Below are 27,098 nucleotides of genomic sequence, written 5' to 3' on the forward strand. Positions count from 1 at the left end.
GTGATAAGACTATGGCTAACCAATCATAACTTCAGAATTCTTGTGTGACATCACTAAGACCGCCCTAGAGCACTTTTTCTCCTACACCTACTTCAATTGTTGCCATAAGTCTGGTAACAGAGTCAGAAAACTTTCCAACTAAACACCGATAAGACTTCATACAACTCACAATACTCTATATTGTAATCATCACAACAGCCAAGGTAAGAAATAGATTTCACTGATTTTGGTAATTCTTGTTTTCTATAAATCAAAATTGCTGAACTTTTTCAAGAGTTAATCATGTTTTGTAAATTTCAGTTCCAAGTTAAACAATAAAATGTTTGATATGACAAAAACCTTAATTTCTAAACAAATGCGTATCTGTTCAGTGATAGTAAGACTAAGACTTAACTTTGAAATAATAAAGGTCATATCATCTTTGACCTTGGTTATTGGTTTGTCATTTTAATTTGACTTTCATTTTTATTTTGCTTTTCAAAAGCAGATTTCTGTCAATTAAAATATCTTTCAATTATGTTACCATATTTTGTGGTAATGGAGATTTTATTTCTTCAAGCAAAAACAATGGCTTCATCTCATTATCTGTTAACTGTGCTGAGAAATACGGTAGGACTGGGCTTCCAGTTACCTCTGTGATTCTATCAGCAGTCGTGTGACTGCACAACATGCACACTGCTAGCATGACTATTCCAACATCATCATTATGATTCTTGACATCAAGTAATACACAAACTACTCTTAAAATGCATTTGGAGACTTTTTCACTCTATAAAGTCCACTCAACTTTTAACAAACACTTCTAAAAAAAATTCCAAGATTTAATAAATTCAGTTACTTATATGAAATCCAACATTGTATCATAAATAACAAGCTTGGAAATTTTAAAACATCCATCAAAAACACATGTAAAATTCTTTGTAAAGTTAGAGAATACCAATTTGGCACTTTTTAAAAATAAAGAGACATTATTTTGGCAGAACATTCCTAAATATCTCATTTGAGTGAATTTGATAAAAATGTTTATTCTGCCTATTAATGAATAGACTGTTATCAAGTTACTATCCTCCCTGGTTTCTCATTATCCTCTCCTGCATTTAGAAGGGGAGTGATGAGAGAGAAGGAAATTCTTTAAATGCCCAGAAATGAAGATGATACAATAAATTTTATGACTTCTGTTAGAATTCCACTTACTCTTGATGTTACAATCCTCAGTTTAATATATGAAATGTGTCTTCATTCTTAAATCTCTGTCAGGACATAGAGGACATTTTCACATGTATGTCAAAATAAAATTTATCTCTGGAATTCTAGGTTCCTATGACAAATATTAACTCTATTAGTTTTTTTACAGAGAGAACTTTGTAATTCCACAAGCAGCTTTCCTTAAGACATGCAAAAACATTTCTAATTTTTGCCTACCACTGAGGCACTGTAACTGCCTCTCATTATCTTTATATTCATAAAATGTTTTTCCTTTGATATCACATAAAAGTCACTTGGTGCGGTGTTTTATGTACATATTTACGCATTTTTTACTCAAATACCTAACAAATTACATTCCCACACTTCAAATGGGATATTCATGGATTCTTTTATGGTATCAGAATTTCGCAACATCACATATATTGCTCCAAGAAGTTGGATAATTTCTAGAAAGAGCACAAATTCTGCTATTAAAGTTATCCTTAGATAAATAATGTATACAGGCTAATAAAAATTACACAGTTATAGTGATAGTTGTTCAAATTTTAAACATAAATACCCTAGTGCCAGACATTATGTTCCCACTAGTTTATCTCTATCGTAAGGTGAAATTTAAGTATTGTCTTTATTTACGAAGACAGGAAGTTTAAAATTAAGTGTAAAAAAAAAGCGTCAGATGAAATAAAATGGAAGAAATATGAAGAATGCTTATGAAAAATTGATTGTTTTAAAAACACGTAAAAGAGCTAAAGTACTTGCTTTACTAACAGAAGTCAGTCACTATCATTTCCTAAAATGCAAATATCAGAATTATTTTTAACAGGAATGTAGTGGACATTAAGGAAAATAATATTCCAGAATAAAACTATTTGGTTACATATTTTTATGTATTGTTTCTTAATCTAATTAGTTGGAGAAAGAATAGTTGTATAAACAAAATATTTGTATAAACAAAATTTGTATAAAAGAATAAAAATTTTCATGTATTAAATGTATTATGTAATATGTATTAGATTATGTAATATATTAAATTTTTAAGTAAAAATTAAATGTAAAGAATAGATTAACTCTCTAAGTTAGACTGTATGTTTATTACCAATCCTAGAAATAAAGAGTCAATTAAAACTTCTTTATTTCTGAACAATCTTCTAAATGTACTGGTATATACAAAAATTTCATTTGATTCTTTTAACTCCCTGTATGTTTGATACTGAATCTCTATTTTATAATTTAGGAAACAGATGCAAAAAGGTGAATTGCAAGGTCACGGAGCTAGGAAATGGTGGTGCCTTGGCCAGAGCCAAGATTTTAGAACTCTAAACCACATGCACATCACATCCACTGATCAACATGGCTTAAAAATACATCATGACATTGGCAAAGCAAAATAACCTGAAAGTCCTCAAATACTGTTAGTGGTACCCTAAATGCAAAGTTAGAGGACACAAACTTCATTTAAATTCAAAACCACTCCATTTCACTTAAAGCTAATTTACGTATGGGGCGTTATGTCCTTAATAACCTATATAATATTCTCCTGATCACTTTTAAAGACAGGGATATAAGAAAATGATAGATATCCTTGTTATTAAGCAATAAACCATGGAAGGCAAAACTCAAAATAACTGCACAGTCTTTAAAAAAACAATGTAACATACCACAATGTTTCCTTTTAATTTGTTTCATTCCTAAAATATTCATGACTTTGATCTGGTTAGCCTTGATGCCTAAAATCTAGGTTAATTTCTCAAAACTTTTCACAAAAACCACACTTTTGTACTTTATTCCAGTTCCAATATTAAATCCTTATCTCAATTTCATTTCTGACCTCCTCACATTCTACCATTTAAAATATTCCACCCCATTTATTTTAAAGTGCTTGAACAGAGGAATCCTGCTTTGTTATTTATGCTATGAAAATGACTTTTCATCTAAACTGTGAATTAACAGTGTTGATCAGAGTAGCAAAGGAATAAACCTAAAGGTTAAAAATCAAGGAAATAATCTTTCTAAATTACAATTACCTAAATCAGATAATACATAGTCTTTTGAACATTTCTAGAAATTGTACTTCAATGTTCTTACCCTACATAATTCTGAAGCATATATTACCAAATAAACACAGTGAAGTGAAGCCTGGGCCTACAGCTCCACCCCAGTATACTCAGTCAACTGAGGACCTCTAGCGATTTTTAAAATGTACTCCACCTTCAGGTCTTTCAAAAAAAAAAAAAAAAAAAAAAGACCATTTCACTTTACATTAGTGGGGGGTTTATATAACTAGCATTCATTTTTCCTTAAAACTTTCCCCCTGCATTCCCTTCCCATATCTTTTCCCCCCAAAGAAGAATCTTAAGTCTCAACTACTACAGGATTAAAAAGAATACTTTAATTGTGAATAAATTAATTTTAACAAAAACAGATAATGAGGACAAGCCTACAGACAAAACAGCAACAGCAATGTGACAATTTCAAAGAGAAAATCTCTCTATGCTATTGTTTAATGAATTTTCCTCAAAGCAGAGCTTTACAGCAAGAAAAACATTTCATTATGGAGTCAATTTAGGGGTTGAGAATATACTGATTTTTATGTTTACACAATTCTTTTCATAACCAGGCAGAAGCAGTGAAGCTTCTTTCAAATAGCCACTGTGGACCAACAAAGTTCTGGAATGTTGCTGCCACAAAGTAACTTGAAATAGAACATCCAAGTTTAATATTAGGCAATCTCAAAAAGAAAATTATTCTACCAAATTGAACTTCTGGATGCCAACAGATTGATAATAAATCTATGATGAACTGTCCTGACTTAATTCAACAAGTCACAAAACATGCACATACAATCACTTCCAGATATCTGTGAAAATGACAGTGATTAGTAAGAAAAAATAAAACCCCCAAGTAATCTTAATATAGATAAGTCCTATACACTCAAATCTATAGAGAATTCTAATCTTCTGAACCAATTAAATGGAAAAAAATTCTAAAAAGTATCTGTTGGACTGCAGTGTTAGATGAGTATTACTTGAGTTTACTAGGAAAATATACCCCCATTTACTAAAAGCAGTCAAAAATAAAAAAGCAAAATTCTGAATTCCATAAAGAATCTCAGGAATTTATGGTTTCAGCAGAGAAAGTACCCCCCAAAACTGAAGTTTAGAAAATTATGCAAAGCACTGAAAGTACTTAAATTATAGGTGAGGACTGCTGCTCACCATATACTGCCATTGTTAAGGTTTCAATTTCCTAGCAAGACATAAAGCAGACCACCAAAGTTTTCCAAAGTCTACTGAGACTGAGGCCTGTTCTGCACAAGAATGCATCTAATATTACATTAAGAAATAGGACTCACTACAAAGTGAGGGCCCTTGTGGAAGCTGATACAGTACCTTCCACCCAAATTTTGCCTACCATGGTACTGTCTTAGTTGAAGGATTAAGAGTTCCCTGTGGTTTGTCTCTTTCGTTCCTCCATTTCAAAAAACAGAATAGGATCTTGAACTTGACAGTATATACTTCCCAATTTCACTTTTTTTGAGCAAATGAGGAAAAGTGGACAACGAAAGACTTTATAAATCCTATAAAGAATAGTATTCTTCTGGGACACCTGAGTGGCTCAGTTGGTTGAGCATCTGCCTTCGGCTCTGGTCATGATCTCAGGGTCCCGGGATCGAGTCCCGCATCGGGCTCCCTGCTCGGCGGGGAGCCTGCTTCTCCCTCTGCCTGCCGCTCCCCCGCTTGTGCTCTCTCTTTCTCTGACAAATAAATAAATAAAATAATTTTTTTAAAAAAGAATAGTATTCTTCCCATTCCTCCAAAAATAATCATAGATCACACAGTATACAAAATACTGTGTGGGTACTTTTCTGCCTCTTACGTGTAACTCATGTAACTCAAGAGACAGGAATATGGCATTTCTACAACCAGATCCCTATCAAAGAATCTTTTGTATTTTCAATATTCTGATTCTACAGCCTGGGTGATGAATTAATTTTTAAAGTGTCTTTACTCCTCCTGTCCCACACAACTAATCTATACATTTCCTTTAAAAGGGAAGGTAGGACTAATTTCTATCTCCATCCCTGCTGGTGCAAGATACAAGTTCAAAACCTCCCAATACAATCTATTTATGATTATCCTAAAAGAATGTTCTATTATCATCAGATAAAATGAATATAAAGTGAAACTACTTTTTCGAGGCTTTCCACCAAATATTACCCTATTAAGAGCTTGCCTCTAAGGAATGGAGGAGAGAAAAAGACCGTAGGAATCGTAAACTCAGAGTATGTTGTTGAGTCCAGAGAAAAGAAGGATGAACACCTGACAACCATGCCATAAACTATGATGTAGTGAAGGTCACAGACAACTCCAAAGATAGAATTGTGCCGTTCCCACACACAGCTTTTCAATTCTCAACATATGACAGGAAGACCCATCTTATATGGATGAATTCTGGCTTAATTATTATCCTTCAGATTTTGGAAGTTCAGTAGAATCAGGACTCAACACATTCCAGAGTTTGCACTGTAAAATAAACTGGGCCCAATAAACTGAAAGCATACAACTAACATTTCATCATGTAAAGCAGATTTGTTTTTAGCATAAGATTATAAAGTGGCTATAAATCAGTTTAGAATAACAACATTTTCTAAGTTTGACAAGAAACAACACTATTTTTGGTTATTGCCTTTATACTCAATTTGTTTCCAGGAACAAACTATCCTTTTTCAGTAATAGTTGGCTGTTGACATATCATGAGATAATCTTTAAAATATATTCATCATCATACTTCCATCAGTAGAGAGTTCATCTCTCTAGGGCGTACCTCTTCATATTTCACAAACACCAAATACCCATCTGTATAAAGCCTCCTTCAGGTTAATGCTGTTAATATTAACAACGATTTATCTAAGCTGTAATCCTCTAAGCCTCATTTCCCTCATCTGTACTAGAGACTTGAGAAGAATACTGGAGATTATGTGTTCAACTATCAAATTCTGTTATTCTAACTGGTTAATCTGTCAGTCCCAGCACTATCTTGATCATTAACAATTTTCTAAAACTATTAAAGTAAATCATAAGAGCCCCTTATTCAGCTTCACTGATTTATTCAAATAGTAACAACTATGTACTGAATACTAGAATACAAAATAAATATGTAGAGTTCCTTACACTCATGAACTAGAAGTCTACCTGGGGACAAGGACATGTGAATCAAAATTATAGCACAGCCTGATAACTCTCCTGATATAGGTAACACTAAAGCCCCAGTAAAAACCAGCAGAGGTGATAACCAATTTTACCTTAATGAGTAATGGAAAGTTTCATTAGGAAGTGATATTTAAACTGGGCCTTAAGGATCAACTGAAGTTTGCCTGGCAAAGAATCAAAGGTAGAGCGGGGGGGTGGGGGGGTGGGGGGGGTGGAGGGTAGACATTCCAGGCAGAGCCAGAACAACATGTGCAAAAGACAGAATCAAAAAAGGCAATGAAGTATTTATGGAAAGGTGACATGTTTCATGTGACTGAAGTCCCACTCATCAAAGTGTCAGGGTAGGGAATGACTCTTGCATATATGCTTCATGATGAACAACTAGCCAGCTTCCTCCTTTCCCATGTTTTTTCTCAAAGTAATTTTTAAAATCAGAACTAGTAGACCATTTAAGTCACGAAACTTCATGAAAATTTAAGTTCTAATAGGAATGACCAATGCTAGTTCTTATTCCTTTCTCAACTATTCTGTTATACATTCTCACATAAACAACTAGTCAAATACATAAAAGAATGAATAATAGGGATCTTCCCCACATTTAACCAATAATATAAATTCATTGTATCTATAATATGCAAATATAAGCAGAAAAAAACATAAAGGATGCATTTTTTAAAAGAACAAAATTTAAAAAGGCTTTATTTCTACAGAATTTTATCTGAGGAATTCAAACAAAAGTAATTAAATTAAATAAATACACTCAAGCTGCCATCTACCAAGTAGAAGGGGTCTTATAAATTAACAGCCACTTGTGTTGGACAATGAAGAATATATGCTACAGACATACACATGCTAGGGAAACACAGGTTGTTACCAATTCTTTAAGAGAATGAAGTTTGATGTTAAGTTAGCTATTTGGATTTCCTCACTACACATCAAAATAGGAAGGAGGCCAGTCTCTCCAGCCAAATGAAAGCCCAGTCTAGTATATAACTCAAACCTAATAGAGCCAAACTGAGGTACCATTTACCAGAGGGTTTCTTTGTAAACCTAAATTCCTAGTTCTCACTGATCATGCCTGAGAGACATCTTCCCTCTCCCATTCTTTCAGTTCTCCCCTCTGTCTCTTCAGCACTAGCCTCTCTCAGAAATGGAGCTGACCACTTGAGCTGGGCTTTCATGGAATGTGTAGAGATTAGGGAGAAAATGAAATCTGGATGCTGGGATAGGTGGTAATATCTTGATCAACAATGATATATCAACAAATGTTAACACCCATTATCTCCGGGCAATTAATTATGGGCTTTTTTTTAATTCCACTTCTAATTTTTATTTCAAAATTTATATAGAAATATCCTAATTGACAACAAAATATCCCTAAATCTTAGTAACTATTATCTCTAGATGCTTAACTTACAGTTAATTTCTAATCTCTAATTTTTCTATAATAATGCATTGTTTTATTTTTGTTTCACTCATTAGGCAGAATAACTTACGGAAGCTCTGAAAGAAAGCAAATGAAAACCACTGCTCTTGAGTACAGGTCATTTCTAAATAGGAACTATCTGTGGTACACAGTGAGATAATGATAATTTTTTAAAGACCGATTTTAGAGAGAGGAAGAGAGAGTGTGCGCGTGCATGCGCACAAAGGGGAGGGGCAGAGGGAGAGAGAAACTTAAGCAGACTCCGTGCTGAGCGTGGAGCCTGATGGGGCGGCTGGATCTCATGACCCTGAGGATCACGATCTGAGCCGAAACCAAGAGTGGGATGCTTAACCGACCACGCCACTGAGGCACCCCAAGATGATGATAATTTTATTACTATGCTTTCTGGGCCTGACAGTCTTTAGTACTTAATATCCAGTCTTGTTAAAATGTTACTCAAAAGAGCATATTCTACAAAGCTATAAAATCATAAAAAGGAATGAGAAACATTTGAATCTATAGTTCTGGTAAAATACTTCTCATTTAACTTTTATTTTGGACTAAAATCAACATCTGGAAAATAATTTCTTACACGCATTTGTTTTTATGAGATTTTCTCTGAAGCTATTAATACACTAATGTTCACAATTATGCTCACACAGAAATAGTCTTTATGAAACTATATGAGAGAAGTTTTGCTCAAAGGAATAGTCCAAAATGAGCTGCACCCTAAACCAAACTATACTTCTAGTCATTTTGAGAGGAGGAGGCAAAGACTGAAGTTCTTACACTCAAAACACAAGACAAAAAAGACATCACAGTGATCCTCATGAAAAAAGACTACAGAGGTATTTGATGTCATAAATACAAATAATATTGAGGAAGATGAATTAATACAAAATTGTGTTTTTTACCTGTTCAGAGAATAGGTTACACACATGATACTAATCCATTCGCTATTTTTACATTCCAGGCTATCCAAAAGAAGAGAGTGACTGAGCTCACATTTGACTGTCAGCTTTTTACCTTTCTCTTCACCATTTAAAACTTGAGACTTCCTGTTTTCCTGGGGTCATGGAGAAAGTCCAATACCTCACTCGCTCTGCTATAAGAAGAGCTTCAACCATTGAAATGCCTCAACAAGCACGTCAAAATCTCCAGAACCTATTTATAAATTTCTGTCTCATTTTAATATGTCTCTTGTTGATCTGCATCATTGTGATGCTTCTCTGAAGTTCTGCTGCAATCTCCAGTGATGCAACTTGTGACCATCAGCTTAAAATCTGCCATCCCATGAAGAAGGGAAAAAAATACTACATAACAGACCACTTCCTAAGTAGAAGAATTTCTTTGTGAAAAGGTCAAGATTCAGGACAAAACTAATTGTTAGCAAATATATTCATCTGCGGGATCTTGTAAACATGAAAAGAGCTTTATTTTCAAAAATTAACTTCAAAATGACTGTAAGTGTGCATAATGTAACTTGAATTCAGAAACTTACAGAGCTTGTAAGTTTCTATCCCAAATCTTTTCTGAGGATAATGTAGGCTTTAGTTTTGAAACTGCACTGCTAACCAGTTCACTTCACGTATAAAGCATTAGCTTCACTATTTGGGGTAAATATAATTTACATTGTACTGTAAAAGCCTCCGTGATGTTTATTAAATATTTTTCAGGTCTTCACCAAGTACCAATATAATCATTCAAATGAACAGTCATCATTTGAAATAGCCTACTGATTCCTCACATCTGTTATCTTTATTATTATCATTCAGAACTCTTTGTAGTAACTCACATAACCTACATTTTAAAATAGAAATTGTATTCTTTCTCTGTACTACACTAACATTTTTTTAAAGTTTAAGAGAACCAAATAAGAAAAAGTAAGGCCATACTCTTATATAAATAAAATTTCTCTTAACTAATTTTTTCAAAGAATTACAGAATGCTAGTATATGAAGGCAAACCATAAATGTGTTCTCTGTAGTACATTATGATCAATAGACAAGAACTACTGGTTAATTTAACAGGTGACAATATGATTAGCCATAATTACTAATACACTAGTAGAACAGAGTCTACCCTAACTTAAAGCGCTGTAGTTGATCATCTAAGTAGATAACCTACCACACTATGTCTTTGAAATCATGAAATCTTAAGACTTTAGAATGATTTTATAGATTGTCATCTATTCTTAACCTCATCCTCAATATAGGCAAGGAGAAGAATTTCAAAAATAATAAAAAGAAAATATGCCCTTTCAAGCATTAAAAAAAAATAAAATTGGGGGCTCCCCAAAATTAATTCTTTGATCACATTTTGACAGGAACTTTTTATCCTACGGTTTATAAGAGGACATAGCTATTTTCCTTAATCTGTCAACCAAATGGTCAATACCTACTTGGTAGGCCATTCTATCATGCTAAATTATAAACCCAGCAAAGTTAATCTACAATTATTTTCTTGCTGAATATATTTTCAATTTCCCCTCTGATCACTTAAAAATATCTTCCAACTCATAACAGAAGTAAAACTTGGTACTGGAAAATACATTCACCAAAATTTGTTAATTTAACTTGATTCAGTTTAGAATTAGGCCTAAAGTGGTTTATACCTGTACTGCAGAGTCCAATAATTTTAACTTCAATTCAAGACATATTACTAATACAGCAGTTACTAAAAGAGTAGAGGACACATAATTTACTGTATGATTTGCTAAAATGTGGTTACTAAAAGAATTTGAAAAGTCAGTACTGATCTTGGTTTATAGCACAAGTGTGGCTAACAGATTAGTAAAGGAGACACTGCTTTTAATTTTTTCTGGGTACCTGACAGGTACCGGAGATGGGGAAGGGGATAGTTTTGATTCACTGATATTTGAGGAACAGAGGAAAAAGGATTTCATACTGACAGGGAGATTTCAGCAAAGCCTCATCTATGGGTTGGAGATCCCTAATATCAACTAGAAAGCTTATAAATAATAAGCAATACATTCACATCACTGGTCTCAGTAATTACTTGTGAAAAAGTACCAAGTTCTATAATTAGCTGCACTGATGTTAAGAAGTGGGAAACTTGAAATGCTAAATTCCGTTCCTTTCATTGTGTTGTTCATTATTACAATATAGACATCAAACTATAAAATGTGAAGTTATGGGGTATTTCCCTAAGTAAATAGAAATAAGTTTTTTGTTTTTTCATGCTGACTTTAATAGAAATTAAAACCTTTTTCTTGAGGATTACAGAATACTGAAACTCATTATAATGTAGAACAAAAACCTATTCTTTAAATGGAATTTATTTATTCTGTTTATCATGATATGTAAACAGTAAGATATAATAAAACAATGTATTTAAAATTTTTAAATACCAAATGTTCTTTCTACTGTAGAATAAATTTTAATCTTAATTTACAGAGTACTAAAAATGAACTAATTTTTAAATGTTTAATGTTGCCCTTTATATTTTAGTTGGTTCAAAATGTTTATTTAATGTAAATCACCTATATTAAAAAGAACCTTCTTGAACTCAGTGAAATCGCTCTTTAATACAACTCATGATTGATACGGCCATAAAACAATTTATAAGCAGTTTTGCATTGGTAGATTGTTTTCAATGACTTTTCTCAAAAGAAGATCAACATTTCCTCATATAGACACAAGAGGGCAGACCTACATAAAATAATGAATTTTCTACTATTTAGATTTTATTTCTCCTTTGATTATTTTTTATTCTGGCAAAGTGAGAAAATGATAAGTTTTAAAAAAAATTTGCCCTTCTGCTAAGTAACAGCACAACTTTAAGATGTATAAAGTTATATGCCAATACTATGTAGAAAATAAGGTTAAAAAAAGTCAAACACATTACTAATTTATTAAAGCATGTATACAAAAACCAATTATATGCTGGGGCGCCTGGGTCGCTCAGTTGTTGGGCATCTGCCTTCGGCTCGGGTCGTGGTCCCAGGGTCCGGGGATCGAGCCCCGCATCGGGCTCCCTACTCGGCGGGAAGCCTGCTTCTCCCTCTCCCTCTCCCCCTGCTTGTGTTCCCTCTCTCGCTGTGTCTTTCTCTGTCAAATAAATAAATAAAATCTTAAAAAAAACCAACAACCAATTATATGCTTTTTAGCTACTGAGTGAATGTGTCATGTCACATCCTATCTATTTAGAGTGCCATAGGGTTCACATCTTTCAGTGCAGTTATATCTTCTTAAACAGTAAAAAAAAACAAAAAAAAACAAAAATAAGAAAACTGTTTCTTTTCAGGTATGCAATAGAATACATAAAACACTCTCATGTTAAAAATAAAACTTTTTCATTCTTTTATCATGTTAAACAAAAACCAAGTCATTTAAGTCATTTTATCAAATTTTTATTCACATTTTTTATTTATATAAATTTTTCAGCAAAATATGCTGAAATCATTAGGTGCCAGTATTTTGGCTGATCAAGCCCTGTCATGATTTAAATGGAGTACAAATTTTTTTTTTTAAAGATTTTATTTATTTATTTATTTGACAGAGAGAGACACAGCGAGAGAGGGAACACAAGCAGGGGGAGTGGGAGAGGGAGAAGGAGGCTCCCCGCAGAGCAGGGAGCCCGATGCAGGACTCGATCCCAGGACCGTGGGATCGTGACCTGAGATGAAGGCAGTCGCTTAACCAACTGAGCCACCCAGGCGCCCTGGGGTACAAAATTTTATCTTCCTCTTTTTAAAATGATTGCAACACAGAATTAGGAACATCCTAAGGAATGTAAGAGGAAAGAAGATAAACTTCATCAATAAACAGACCATTTCTTGACTACTGCCTGAGAGATGCACTGTGAGCATCTCATCCCTTCCCCTGTTCCCCCACCCCCCAGGAAAGAAAGAAAAGAGGGACATGGTAAGGGATATATTCTTTCCAAAGAGAAGACAAGGCTCTGTCATTTGTCTTTCTCTTCTGTCATAGTCCTTGTAGGGTCAGAGTGCTTTTGGGGAGGGTGGGAGGAGAGGGGTGACATAGAACAGGAAAGACCCAAAGACAGTTTGCACATGGAGGTCTATATTCTAACCACCTGAAGGCATAGATGGCCTCTCTTCACTCACAAAGGAAAATGTTTCAGAGTACTACACTACCTGCATTCTAGCTGAGTTAGTAGGAAATCATGGGAATCAAGGAACAGCATGAGCATGACACTGTGAGGCTGACTCAATGATTATTCCTAAGAAGAGCAAAACTTCCACATTACAATATTAACCTTTGGAGGGAGAAAAGCAGGGAAAGAACTGTGCAGATCAAATGAGATAAAACACTCTCGAGAGCTACAAAGTTCTATATAAATCTATGGTGGTGTTAGATTGTGACTCTCTGCCAATTTCCTTTCCTTGGTTGTAAAAAGAGAGGTTTCTTTTATGGTGACAGTTTAGGAGTTGTGCTTGAAAATCATACACATTGAAAATCATACACATTCTCACAATTTATCAGACAGGCTGATCCTTATTATGGCTCTTCCCTTTATGGAAATTAGACTAAACGGAAGTCAATTCTTTAAAGTCTTTTAAGAAACAACCAAGCTGGGGATGCCTGGGTGACTCAATTGGTTAAACATCTGCCTTCGGCTCGGGTCGTGATCCCATGATCCCGGGATCAAGCCCCGCATCAGGCTCCCTGCTCAGCGAAGAGCCTGCTTCTCCCTCTCCCTCTGCCTGCTGCTCTGCCTACTTGTGCTCTCTATCTCTCTGTCAAATAAATAAAATCTTTAAAAAAAAAGAAAAGAAACAACCAAGATGAGAACTTTTATAATAAAGACAGCACTTGGAGGCTCCAAGGAGAAGGTATTCAAGAACTGTTTTCTGTAATAGTACAAGAAGGGAATGAGAAGAGAACGGACCATTAAAACTTAGACATGAAGAGTCTAAGTTTTCTTTACCTGGTTTCATCTTTCTAATACAACACTTAGGAGCACTACAAAGAGACCATCCCAAATACGGTTCATCAAAAAGCAGGACAACCCAGGGTGTGTGCAAATGTCCTCTAGTAGCCTTCTTCCTCTACCATGTACTAGGGAGAAGATTTAAAAATAAGTTTGGCTCTACAGTACACCTCCAAGCTTCCTATTCTCTTTGCATTGTTTCAAGGTTGGGAAAAACTTCAAAGCACAGGGTTTTCCAAGCAGAATGAAAGAAGTAACTTAGTACTTATTCTTTTAAATTCATTCAATTTTCTCAGTTACCTTTCTATCACACCTTCAGGTTGGAATAGTATTACTCAGCACCCCATGGACAACTACAATTCTGTGCAAAAATACCAACTGGAGAAATAACCACCTGATCCCTGGTCTCATATAATCACAAAGCATTTGAGAACTAAAATAGAATAGTATTTTAAAAATTAGGTTTCCGGGGTGCCTGGGTGGCTCAGTTGGTTAGGCATCTGCCTCCGGCTCAGGTCATGATCCCAGGGTCCTGGGATCGAGTCCTGCATCAGGCTCCCTGCTCAGCAGGGAGTCTGTTTCTCCCTCTCACTCTCCCTCTATGCTCTCTCTCTCAAATAAATAAAATCTTTAAAAAAATTATAAAAATTAGGTTTCCTATCTTTCAATCACTTGAACTGATAAATCAGAAATCTGGTTAAACTGCTCTTTTCTGATTTGTAATTCAAACATCACAATAATGGTTCTTTTTGGTTATGTACTTTTTATATATAATCAAGATTGTTTAGTACTGTGCCCAAACAAGAATAAGGAAGGCACATGGGATGTGTTAAGGATTCCCCTGTAAATGTAGCACATTCAGGTGTGTGTATGTTTTGGGACTCAGATTTGTGAGGTTTCCAGATAAGTGATCTCCTTATCCTTTAATAGGATATATTCCTTTAATCTTTACTATTTTTTATTAGTAGCAGTAATAAATAGTAATTTAAGTGTTTTCTCTAAGGGAAATTTTACAATTTCTGATAGAATTAATGAGTTTCAGAAAATTCTGGTAATAAAAAATGGATGATAGGATTTACAAAAAATTCTATAGCTAATTGCTTTCCCACTTAAAATGAGCTGTGGAAATTATCCTGGAATAGAAAACATTTCCAGATCAAGAAATGTACACATTTACATGTTACTTTAGGGGATACACACCACTTTTATTTATATGTGGTATTTTATAAAGTGCTTTCCTCAAACTGATTAATAAATTTTTTTTTTTTAAGATTTCATTTATTTGACAGAGAGAGAGGGCGAGCACACAAACAGGGGGAGGAGCAGGTAGAGGGACAGGGAGAAGCAGGCTCCCCACTGAGCAGGGAGCCCGACGTGGGGCTTGATCCCAGGACCCTAAGATCATGACCTGAGCTGAAGGCAGATGCTTAACCGACTGAGCCACCCAGGCACCCCCTGACCCAACTTAATCTTTTTAAAATAAGCACATATCTGCTTATAAACCTAAATACATTTCAAACACCACCTGACTTTAGTTCCACCTTCTCATTTCATATATGAAGAAATGAGAAGACATGCAGATGGCCAGCAGACACATGATAGGTGCTCAACATCACTTTCAGGGAAACGCAAATCAAAACCACAATGAGCTATCACCTCACATCTGTTAGAATGGTCATTAGCAAAAAGACAAGAGATAACAAGTATTGGCGAGGATGTGGAGAAAAGACAACCCTTGTGCATTGTAGGTGGGAATGTAAATTGGTGCAGCCACTATTGAAAACAGTATGAGGGGGTTCCTCAAAAAATTAAAAATAATACTACCATATGATCCAGCAGTTCCCCTTCCGGATATTTATCTGAAAAAAATGAAAACACTAACCCAAAAAGATATACGCACTCCAATGTCCACTGGAGCACTATTTACAATAGTTAGGACATGAAAGCAACCTAAGTACCCACTGATGAATGAATGAACAAATAAAATGTGGTATATATACAATGGAATATTATTCAGTTGTAACAAAATGAAATCTTGCCATTTGTGACATTATGAATATATCTTGAGGGCATTATGATAAGTGAAAGAAGTCAAAGACAAATACTGTATCATCTCATTTATATGTAGAATCTTAAAAGAAAGAAAAAAATCACAGAGAACTGATGGGTGGTTGCCAGGGGCTGGGGGTGGGGAAAATGGGTGAAGTCAAAAGATACTAACTTCCAAGTCATGAGGATGTACCGTACAGCATGATGACTATAGCTGATAATACTGTACTATATATTTGAAAGTTGCTAAGAGACAAAATTTTACAAGTTATCACAAGGAAAAAAAAAATTTGAAACTATATGGTGATGGACATTAACCAGACCAGACTTAGACTTATTGTGGTGATCATTTCACAAAACATATATATATCAAGTCATTATGTTGTAGAACTGGAACTAATGTAATGTTATATGTTAATTATATATCGATAAAAAAAAAAAAAAGAAAAAAGAAACTTGAGGCCCAGATAGAAAATCATCCAGGTTCTGAATCTGATAGAAACAAAATCCAAGCCCCCATACTCCCAAGTTAATGTTCTATTATACCATGCCAGTTCCTTTGTCTGTTTCACATTTCTTTAAACTGAATATGTGTTGCTTTGTTTATCTTTATGCTCACTTAACAAATGAGAAGGAAAGTAAAGACTAAGGTACAAGATTTTAAGTTTTTCATGTTAATCAGCCTCAAATATTTCTTAACTTTTGTTTATCAAAACAGTACTTTGGGAGTTTATACCCTTTATGCTTAGTAACTTGCAGGAAAAAGGAAAAGCGAAACAAACTGCGCCTACGGACAAGGACACTGTCCTATGCTTACTGCAAGTGTGCTTACTCCTAACATCCACTGGAGGGAAGCAAACACTAGACTTTGAGCTTTACCTGCATTGGTGTTTCATTTTCTTGTCGAAACTCTTCAAGTTGCTGCTGTTGCCAAGGAGCTAAACTGTAAGAGTCCTCTGTAGTTCTACTTTCCAAAGGGTTTGTCCGCAACTGCTCTGTAAGCCACATCTGCGTCCTCACAGAAGGCTGAATGGGAACTCCACCTACTGCCTGTTGACCCAGCATTAAATATTTCGGAGGTTCAAAGGCCTCTGCACTTGTCACAATGGGCTTGCTTTCAGGTAAGGCACTGTATGTCATGTCTAAGGTTGGTCTCCTAAGAGTGCAGGAAGAAGCTCTAAAGTCCTCTTTGCTACAGCTCTCGAATTTATATTTGCAGTCCAGAGTTGATGATCGTTTTTTATTTATTTCCTTGTCCTCTAGCTTAAGCATCTCCATACTATCATGTAAGCAGCTAGGCCCAATTGTTCTTAGTTGCGACGTTAAAACCTTGGCTCTCCCTGTCTTTTCCAAACCACTCCTTGACTCATCAGCATGTACGATGCCACCCTGGCCACAGTTATCCGGGGCAGTGAGTTTGGATAAAGATGACCATTTCCGGAGAGGCCGGAAGTCCTTCATGTCTAGTGAAGAGTCCTGCTCTCCCCTACTATGGTTTCCCAATGTTTTCATGAGGCTTGTACTCCATTTTGAGCCTTCTGATGTCAATGATTCCCTATGTCTGGAAACTGAAGCACTGGAGTTAGACGGCATGACATGGGCAGTAGGAAGAGTAACCAATGATCGACTAGGCTTAAAAGATAATGTGCCACTTGAAGTTGAATGATCTGGAAAGAGAAAAGAATGTCAAATTAGTTGTAATTAACAGGAAAAAAATCTGCTAAATGCAAAATGCCAAAACAAATATCTGAATATGGTTTCCAAGCACAAGGTTTTCAAAGACACTTTATCAAAATGAGGTTATTATTATTAGGTTTATCTGAAACAAACCAAACATATTTTCAAATATTATTTTCTAAAAATGAATACATAATGAAATATATGCCCATTTACTATCTACTTACAGGTAACAAGTGACTAGAAAATAGGTTTATAGTCACCCTATTTAACCTAATTATTGTTACTTTTTTAAAAAGAAAAATCCATCTCCCCACTGAGAAGTCTTCCTCATCATCCAGCACTGAAGCCTCAGAAATAACTCTACTAGAAAATGGTATTTTTCACAGTCTTTCCTAAACTGTGGAAATCTATGCCGTACTCAAACATTTTAGCACCTTCCCAAACTCTAATTCAAATCAGAAATATGGGTAAAGGAGATCCTACAATAATGGAATATAATTAGAAAGCACTCTAGCAATATCCTTGTGGATACAGAGTAGTTCCTCCATTCCCAGTCTCCCTTAAATGGCAACATCAATGGTACGTTTCCCAAGCTAGAACTCCTGGAGTCTACTTAGACTGCTACCTTTCTCTGCAGTCACTAAATCCCCAAGCTGTAAGCCTTCACTTCCAAAATGATGACACAGCTATTGCCTTAGGTCAAGCCTTTACATATTATTCTGCTACACACAGTAACAGTTTTAGTAGGCTCCATGGAAACCCAAAGCACAAATAAAGACCTCTCTATTCCATGAACTTACCATCAAGTGACAAATTATCATCAAATGTGTCAAATCAGAATTAAAGATTATCAATTTTTATCAGAGGACACTTCAAAAGGGGATTGCAATTGAAAGTGTGAGGGGAGAAGAGGTGAGTGGTGAAAGGCAACTTTCAGGTTATTCTATATTTTTCCATACTGTTTGGCTCATACTAGAATATATTTAATACTTCTTGTGAGCTTTGATGTTGTCTTAAAGAAATAAAATATTGTGAAAAGAAATAATGAAAAGGCCATAAGGAAATTCAGATAAGAAAGAGCCAGGTAGACTAATTCAAACAATGAAATTCCAGTACAGAATTTATTCACTTGGAGATTTCAAAAAAAAAAAATTACAGATGGAAGAATACAAGCAAAAGTATTATAGTGAACATTTATTTATCATGTTCAAGCTTCTCATCGGCTTCTGAAGAATCTTTTTATACTCAGGATAATTCCCACATTATAAGTCTAATCTCCCAAAATTAATTTTAGACCTCAGATTCCCAACATGACTCTGCAATTATGGTGCAGACATTCAGAAACACCTGCACAAGATTTCAGTTTGGAAGTGAGTCACATAAGAAAATGGCTCTGGGGGTGCCTGGGTGGCTCAGTCGTTAAGTGTCTGCCTTTGGCTCAGGTCATGATCCCAGGGTCCTGGGATCGAGCCCCGCATCAGGCTCCCTGCCCTGCGGGAAGCCTGCTTCTCCCTCTCCTACTCCCCCTGCTCGTGTTCCTGCTCTCGCTTGCTCTGTCAAATAAATAAATAAAATCTTAAAAAAAAAAAAAAAGGAAATGGCTCTGTATGCAGCTACCATTTCTGGCTGGTACAAGCAACAGCAGAGGCATTAGCCTTCCACAATGGCAGCACCAGGGGCAGCCAATCAAGTTCTGGCCCAGAGTAGCAGCAACTGGGCAGCACTGGTACATGGTGGGGCTGGAGAAGTAACAGTTCTCAAAGGTGATCTGAGGTATACTACCTGTAAGTTTAACCTTAAGCCTGGTTCTCCAACCTTCCCCCAAAATTCTATGAGATACTAAACATCCTTAAATAAATTCTTCATTAAGCTGATTAAGAACACTAACTGATCCAAATATGAAAGCCAGAAGAATGCAACTCCCAAAGAAAAAACCAAATTATCCCGTTTATCTGCTGTATGTAGTATCAAGAAAAGTTGCTCAAAGGAGGAAATTAACATTTAGAAAAGTTAAGTATATTGCTCAAGATCATATAACAAGTAAGGTCAGCTACTGCAAGCCTGTACTTCACACCACTGGCTGTGCCCTAGGGTGGCAAGGGCGGGACTTTAGTCCTGCTCCACACACCCAAACTCCATCAGTCCCAATACACAATCTAAAAAGAGAAAAACCTTTCATTGGTTATGCAAACTCTGCTTCAGAAAAATGTGCCTGATTCTCTCACCCCCTTTCCAACCAGTCTGCCACATCTGAGGTTATACCATATAGAAATTCAAGAAATGACAGTGCTTTGCATTATGTCATATTGCATGCAAACAAAGTGCCATGGAAATCTGAACCTGAACCACTGGATTCAAAGACTAGTATACTAGATATTGTATCAAGGCAGGCAGACTGAATTTTTTAAGCAGAAAAAATTTCCTCAAGGTAATTCTTTTCTTTTTTTTTTTTTAAGATTTTATTTGACAGCGAAAGAGACAGCGAGAGAGGGAATACAAGCAGTGGGGGGTGGGAGAGGGAGAAACAGGCCCCTCACTGATCAGGGAGCCCGACGCGGGGCTCGATCCCAGGACCCCGGGATCATGACCTGAGCAGAAGGCAGACACTTAACGACTGAGCCACCCAGGCGCCCCTCAAGGTAATTCTTGAAAGGTAAAGATGAAACAGAATTATTTAAGTCTTCAAATGCCCCAGTAAGGAAAGAGCCTGGCCTTCATTCATCAAGCATTGTGATACCACTGAAAGTTTCCAAAGGAGTAACATGATCAAAACCATACCTAAAATGATTATTCCAATAAAAGGGTTGAGGACAGATTAAAGCAAAATGATTGGCAACAGGAAGATCAATAGATTATTATGATAATCAATAGAAAAAAATAAGGATATGCTACTGAAGGTCAATTCTAAATAGAAATAGGACAAATGTCCCCAAAAGTGTATGAAATATCTGTATTAATATATTATAGTACTACATCTATTTACCAATATATAAGTGTGTGTGTATATATCTATACACGTTTGTGTTACTATTACTAAAGGAGTATTTGTATTAAAATCATTAAGTATCTTTAACTTTAAAAAATACAAATTTGAAATTTTGTTTTTTACATTTAAAAAACTTTGTAAATAAAGATAAATTATAAAGGTTAAATGTAACAGTTTTAAAATTACTCTTTTTTAGATTCAAATCATGGCTCTACCACTTAGTGGCATGTGTTCAAACATCTTTTTAACCTCCGTGCATCACAGTCCCCTTGTCCATAAAGCGGACAGAACAACAGTGAAGATTAAATAAAAAAACAAAGAAAACCATTAGTTATTATTAAACCATTAAAAAAGCTAAGTAAACGTTATTCCATCATATAACAGACAAAAAACTAAATAACCATAGGATACAAGGAACTAATTTAAAAACAAAACAAAACCTAACAACCCAATTTTAAAACAGGCAAAGGAAATCAGAAAGCAAATCACAAGAAATGCAAATAAAAAATACATGTTTAAAAAAAAAAAAAAGATGTTCAGGGCATGTGGGTGGCTCAGTCTGTTAAGTGTCTGCCTTCAGCTCAGGTCATGATCCTGGGGTTGAGAGCCCCGAGTCAGGCTCCCAGCCTGCTCTCAGTCTCCCTTTGCCCTTCCTTCCTGCTCATGCTCATGCTCTCCCTCGAAAATAAATAAATAAAATCTTAAAAAAAAAAAAATTGTTCAAACTCATTAATAGTTAAAGTGTGTTCCCTATCCTATTCATAAAGATTATTAAAGGCTATAATATCTTACAATGATATGAAAATTGTTATAGCCTTTGAGAGAAGAGAAGCAATCTGTACATATATTTAAAATATGCAAGCATAAAAACAAATATATGTAAACACATATATATTCATGAGCAGAGAAACGGTCTGGAAGAATACACCCAAAACTTAATAAACCAAGGTATACCCCTCATCATGGAAAGAGGAGAAAAGGAGAAAGATGTTTTCATATTTAACTTTATACAATGTCTTAATTTCTTTTCAAGGGGCATAACCTTACCATTTGGTCAAACTATTGCAAAGATGTTTTGTTTTGTGACCCCAAAGAGTTTAAAATATCTCAAATAACACTGTTACTTAAGTATGAATAATGTATCAGGTGACTGTCTCACTTTCCAAGTCACAACTGAAACCTCTGAGACCACAGATCAACAGTCTTGGCTGCTACTTATATCTGATAATGTGCTACTTTTCCCTTGTTAGCTCAATATTTCCCAACTGCATGGAAAATCAATAATTGGTGATAAAAACCAATTCCACATCATATAGTATTTCCTCCTACAAATCTGAAAATAATTGATATATGCTATTCAAAGAACATTACACTGAGAACAGAAGTTACTCCTAAAAGTCACTCATCTGAATTTCTCAAACTTTAACATACAAAAACAATTACCTGGGATCTGAAGCCCTTCTCCAAGAGATCCTGATTCAGTTAAAGTAGAGAGGACCAGGAAATATGACTGTTGAGTGAGTGATTCTCTGTTCTATTCACTACAACATCACTCCATCTGGGTCTGATTCCAGTTCTGAAGCTTTCAAGCTTAAATATCCCAGGTTCAACCATCACCAGTATCTGAGTTCTAGTGTACAAACTGATATACTGTGACTTTCAGAATTCAGTACCGCCAAAACTAAGGATTAAAGCCTAGTCTATACACACACATAAGCACATACATATTTACATATGCACATACAACAGGAAATAAGGAAGAAAAAATTAAATATTTAATAGCATGGATATTTAGAAAAAGGACCATTATATCTCAGAGATGAGTCCAGAAAATATTAACACCTAAAGAATGTTATTTTTGCCCTAATGAAACAGGCAATTAGAGACAGATGTAATACAATTCCTAATGTGCTTCATTATACTATCTAATTGTAGCCACAAATCCCAAAGGCAAGTTATTACAATGGCATCTGGCCCACATCTAAGTTACCACGGTGAAATCTGAAACCAGCAAAGGGTAGTCCTTTTAAAAACCAGACGACAGGGTCTATAGCATTCACAGATAGCATAGTACAGCTAATGGTTTCAGATAGATTTTTCCCTTGCAATCCAAAATCTAAGAGGAGGACTTTGCTGTAACCTGATAATACAAGTGAATATTCAAGATAATGTATTCTGAATTCTGAGCAAAACCTCAACCTTTTGTTTCACTGTCATGTTATTGTTATCTGGCAACAGATGAATACACTGATTCTATCTTTTCTTGTATTATAGTCTCTCTCTGTTCTACCCTTCCTAAATGAAAGTAAATACATTCAAAAAAGACCACACCCTTCAGACCTATATTACAACAAAAAATCACAAGTCTTTAGATTAAAAAAATTAATCAGGAAACTATATAACCTCATATCAAAATATTTTGATTTAAAATGTAACTACTTAGGGGCACCTGGATGGCTCAGTTGGTTAAGCATCCAATTCTTGAATTCAGCTCAGATCATGATCTCAGGGTCATGAGATCAAGCCCCACATGAGATCAGGCCCCACATGCCTAGCATGGAGCCTGCTTAAGATTCTCTCTCTCCCTCTCCCTCTGTGCCCCCCAACTTGCACACACTTTCTCAATCTCTCTCAAATCAAATCAAATGTAACCACTTATTTGTCAATATGAAATATCATAACAAATATTACATTTTTAAATAAAAATTTTAACTCTAACCCAAAGATAATAAAGTTTTATACAACAGCATACTTTTTTTCCTTCCTGCTAATCCTATAATCATATCAGAAACTTTTATGCCACATGTAACTCTATCCTTTTTTTTAAACAAATGAACATTTCTAAGCATTCCCTGTATTTTTATAAATATTTTAAAATATTCTAAACTACATCCTGGTAGGAAAAGAGCTATATAAAAAAGTTCAACAATAATTCAACTAAAGAATCTCCTAGGAATGTATTATGTACAAGGCACTGTACTAGGTAAAAAAGACAATGCAAATACCTTATTCACAAAAATATGAATATGAATATATCCCCTCCCCTTAGGGTTTACAATTCATTGTAAATGAATTCATGTGGATTACATACACAGCTACAGAGCAAGACTAAAGTTTATCATAAGGAAACTACAAAACACCAGACAATGAGAAATAAGCCAGAGAGAAAAGGCAGACTATTTATAAAAGAACTCTCAGGGTAATAGCCAGCTTCTCAACAGCTTATAATCCAGAACACCGTGAAATAATATCTCCAAAGGGTTAACAATAATAACAGGCACCCGAAAATTGTTTAGAAAGGTAAGCTATCTTTCAAGAATAAGGGCAAAATATATTTTCAGCCAAGCAAAAACAGAGCTTACCATCAACAAACTCACTAAAAGAACTACTAAGATTCCTTTTGTTTCTCTCAGGAAGAAGACAAATGAGTCCTGAGTTGTAAAAAAAATAAAAATAAAAACAAAGAGTTGGATTCTTTTTAAGCAAATGCAGCTAAATCTAAAAAAACAAAGGACAACAACTGCATAAAACAGTAAAGACAGTATCTAATTTGTGGGCTAAAAAAAGAAAAGATTTGCAACTATAACATTTAACGCAAAACAAGGGTGGATCAGCCCTCCCATTTTTTTTTTAATTTTTTTTTTTTTTTTTTAATCCCAGGACCCTGGGATCATGACCTGAGCTGAAGGCAGACGCTTAACCAACTGAGCCACCCAGGCACCCCCAGAATTCCCATTTTTAAGGTCCTTATATCTGTGAGAGGAGGAAAAAGATTCTAATTACCATTCTAGACAGTCAAGCTAAGGGTTACATAACATCTACATTAACAACTAAAAGAAGAGGTAGACCTAGAACAACTGTACAGCCACAGGCCAGAAATGAAGTTGGACTCTTACCTTGTACCATCCATAAGTACTAACTCAAAATTAATCATAGCCCTAAATCTAAGCTAAAACTATAAGACTATAAACGGCTAAACTATAAAACTCTTAGAAGAAATTATAGGTGTAAATATTCATGACATTAAGTCAGGCAGTGGTTTCCTAAATATAATACCAAAGCCCAAGTAACAAAAGAAAGTAAAGGTAAATTAGACTTTTATCAAAATTTTTAAAACTTGCTGCCAATTAGACTTTCAAGAAACTAAAAAGACTTCGCCCAAGATGGGAGAGAATTTTTGCAAATCATTTATCTGATAGGGATTTGTATCTAGATTATATTAAAAAACTCTTACAACTCAATAAAAACACAAATGGCCCAATTTAAAAATGGGTTCAGATTTGAACAGATATTTCTTCAAAGCAGATATACAAATGGACTTATTAAAGCATATGAAAAGATGCTCGACATCATGTAGTCATCAGGAAAATGCAAACCAAAACCACAATGAGATACCACTTCATACCCACTAGAATAGCTATCATCAAAATGACAGATAATAAATGTTGGCAAGGATGGGGAGAAATGGGAACCCTCATACGATGCTGGTGGGAATGAAAAAAGGCACCACTGCTTAGGAAACAGTTCGGCAGCTCCTCAAAAGATTAAACATAGAGATATCATACAACTCAGCAATTCTACTCCTGCGTACACACCCAAAAGAATGCAAATATGTTCATAGAGACATTATTCTTAACGTCCCAAAGCCAAAACAGCCTGATTGTCCATCAAATGATGAAAAGAAAAATTGTGGTATTATCCATAGTATGGAATATTATATGACAATAAAGAGAAATGAAGTACTGATATATGCTACAACATGAATGAATCTTGAAAACATTATGCTAAGTGAAAATCAGTCACAAAGGACTACATATTAGATGATTCAGTTTATAGGAATTGTCTAGAACAAAGAAATCTATAGACACAGAAAAGATTAGTGGTTGCTTAGGAAAATGAAGAGTGACAGCTAGTGGATTTCTTCTGGGGAGGCTAAAAATGTTCTAAAATTAGATTGTGGTAATAACTGTACAATAATAAGAATATTTTAAAAACCATTAAATTGTACACTTTGGGTAAATTGTATGGTATGTAAATTATATCTCAATAAAGCTGTTTTTTAAAAACATAGGTAGTGTATAACTTCTTTATTAGAAAATTTTCTTTATTAGGAAAATGGCATGAAGAAAAAAGTCAATCAAAAGAAGGCAAGAAAGGATGGAAAAAACCTGAGATGAAAGCAGAAAGGAAAGTATACAATAGGGTTTTAAAATGCACCAAAATATAATAATCGCAGTAAGTGCAAATCTACTCAAAAAGAATTGTCCAAATCATTTTTAATCCATGGGGCGCCTGGGTGGCTCAGTCGTTGAGCGTCTGCCTTCGGCTCAGGTCGTGGTCCGGGACCCTGGGATCGAGCCCTGCATCGGGTTCCCTGCTCCGCAGGGAGGCCTGCTTCTCCCTCTCCTACTCCCCCTGCTTGTGTTCCCTCTCTCGCTGTGTCTCTCTCTGTCAAATAAATAAATAAAATCTTTAAAAAAAAAAAAATCATTTTTAATCCAGTTAAAATGTTTACGAAAGATACACCTAAAATACTAAGTCCTCTTCTCTGAAAACTATAGAATACTTATGAAAGAAATTGAAGAGTACACAAAGAAATGCGAAAAATTTTCCATGCTCATGGGTTGGAAGAACAAATATTGTTAAAATGTCTATACCACCCAAAGCAACCTACACATTTCACGCAATCCCTACCAAAATAACACCAGCATTTTTCACAGAGCTAGAAAAAACAATCCTAAAATTTGTATGGAACCACAACAGATCCCAAAAAGCTAGAGCAATCCTGATAAAATATTGTAAGTCCTCTTTTGACATTATGGTATCTGCATAAAGTCTGAGACTAATCACACAAAAGAATCATATAAAAATAACTATCAATAACATTAGGAAAACTGTATGTCAAGTATCAATATCATAATAAATCATGTTTTCCTACACTGCTTGCTTTTATTTAAGGATAATGAGAAACTTGTTTCCCTACAGCCAAATGTATGGCCTACTCTTTTAGCAACTGTACATGACAGCAATAGTATGCAATTCTGTGCATAAGCATTTCTGTATTTATAAAACAAAATGAAAAGCTGGCTTCAAAAACAAGAAGGTAGAAGGCACTTCTGATCTCCAGCCAGATTATTAGCAACTTAATTGAAGGACAATCTGAAGTACAGCTTAAAGACGCCAACAATTCAAAACAAAACTCATTTTAAAAGCCAGTCAATACAAACAGCTTCTTTTTTTATTTACACAAAAACTTACTTTTTTTTCCTTAAGTGCCTTTTAAAATTTCATTCAACTGTACCATTTTCTGGCTACCTCCCACTAGTTTTAAGTCTCATCAGTCAGTTTACTTATAAAGAGCTGTAAGTTATTTCTCTCCTGTAAAAATTTTCACAAATTAGAACTTAATCTCTTAAATTACAGGATGTGATTTTTGAAGATGCAAATTTTCTTAGAAACAAAACTTACTATGACAGAACAGACAACAAATTATCCATCTCCATCCGTCTGCTAGTTTGAGGAGATTGAGCCTAAACCCATGGCTGTGTGAATAGCCTTTCCAGGTCAGAAATACATAAGTTCATCACAGGGAACTAAAATGAACTAAATTCAGCTCAGCTTGGTC

The 27,098-nt window shown here is 35.0% G+C and overlaps 2 protein-coding genes across 3 annotated transcripts in view; one reads left to right on the top strand and one right to left on the bottom strand.

Moving 5' to 3' along the window:
* CEP85L (centrosomal protein 85L) overlaps positions 1–27,098 on the bottom strand; it is a 163,183-nt gene that overhangs the window by 102,452 nt on the left and 33,633 nt on the right. Inside the window, exons 1-2 of one of the 2 annotated variants that reach the window (XM_081828874.1) lie at positions 21,917–22,593; positions 16,687–17,474 (exon numbers count right to left, since the gene is read on the bottom strand). In XM_081828874.1, coding sequence (XP_081685000.1) covers positions 16,687–17,400 — 714 coding nt within the window. In that variant the 5' untranslated portion in view covers positions 17,401–17,474; positions 21,917–22,593. Of the gene's footprint in view, positions 1–16,686; positions 17,475–21,916; positions 22,594–27,098 lie in introns of those variants that run through there. The other variant, XM_081828873.1, reaches the window with a different exon arrangement.
* Positions 97–11,952, top strand: PLN (phospholamban). The gene is made up of 2 exons (XM_006741343.3): positions 97–203; positions 8,816–11,952. Exon 2 carries the CDS (start codon positions 8,917–8,919, stop codon positions 9,073–9,075), a length of 159 nt encoding a protein of 52 aa, XP_006741406.1. The 5' UTR covers positions 97–203; positions 8,816–8,916; the 3' UTR covers positions 9,076–11,952.

Source organism: Leptonychotes weddellii, chromosome 8, assembly GCF_054177405.1.
Source record: "Leptonychotes weddellii isolate Sample4059 chromosome 8, ASM5417740v2, whole genome shotgun sequence".
NCBI classification, from domain to species: Eukaryota; Metazoa; Chordata; class Mammalia; order Carnivora; family Phocidae; genus Leptonychotes; species Leptonychotes weddellii.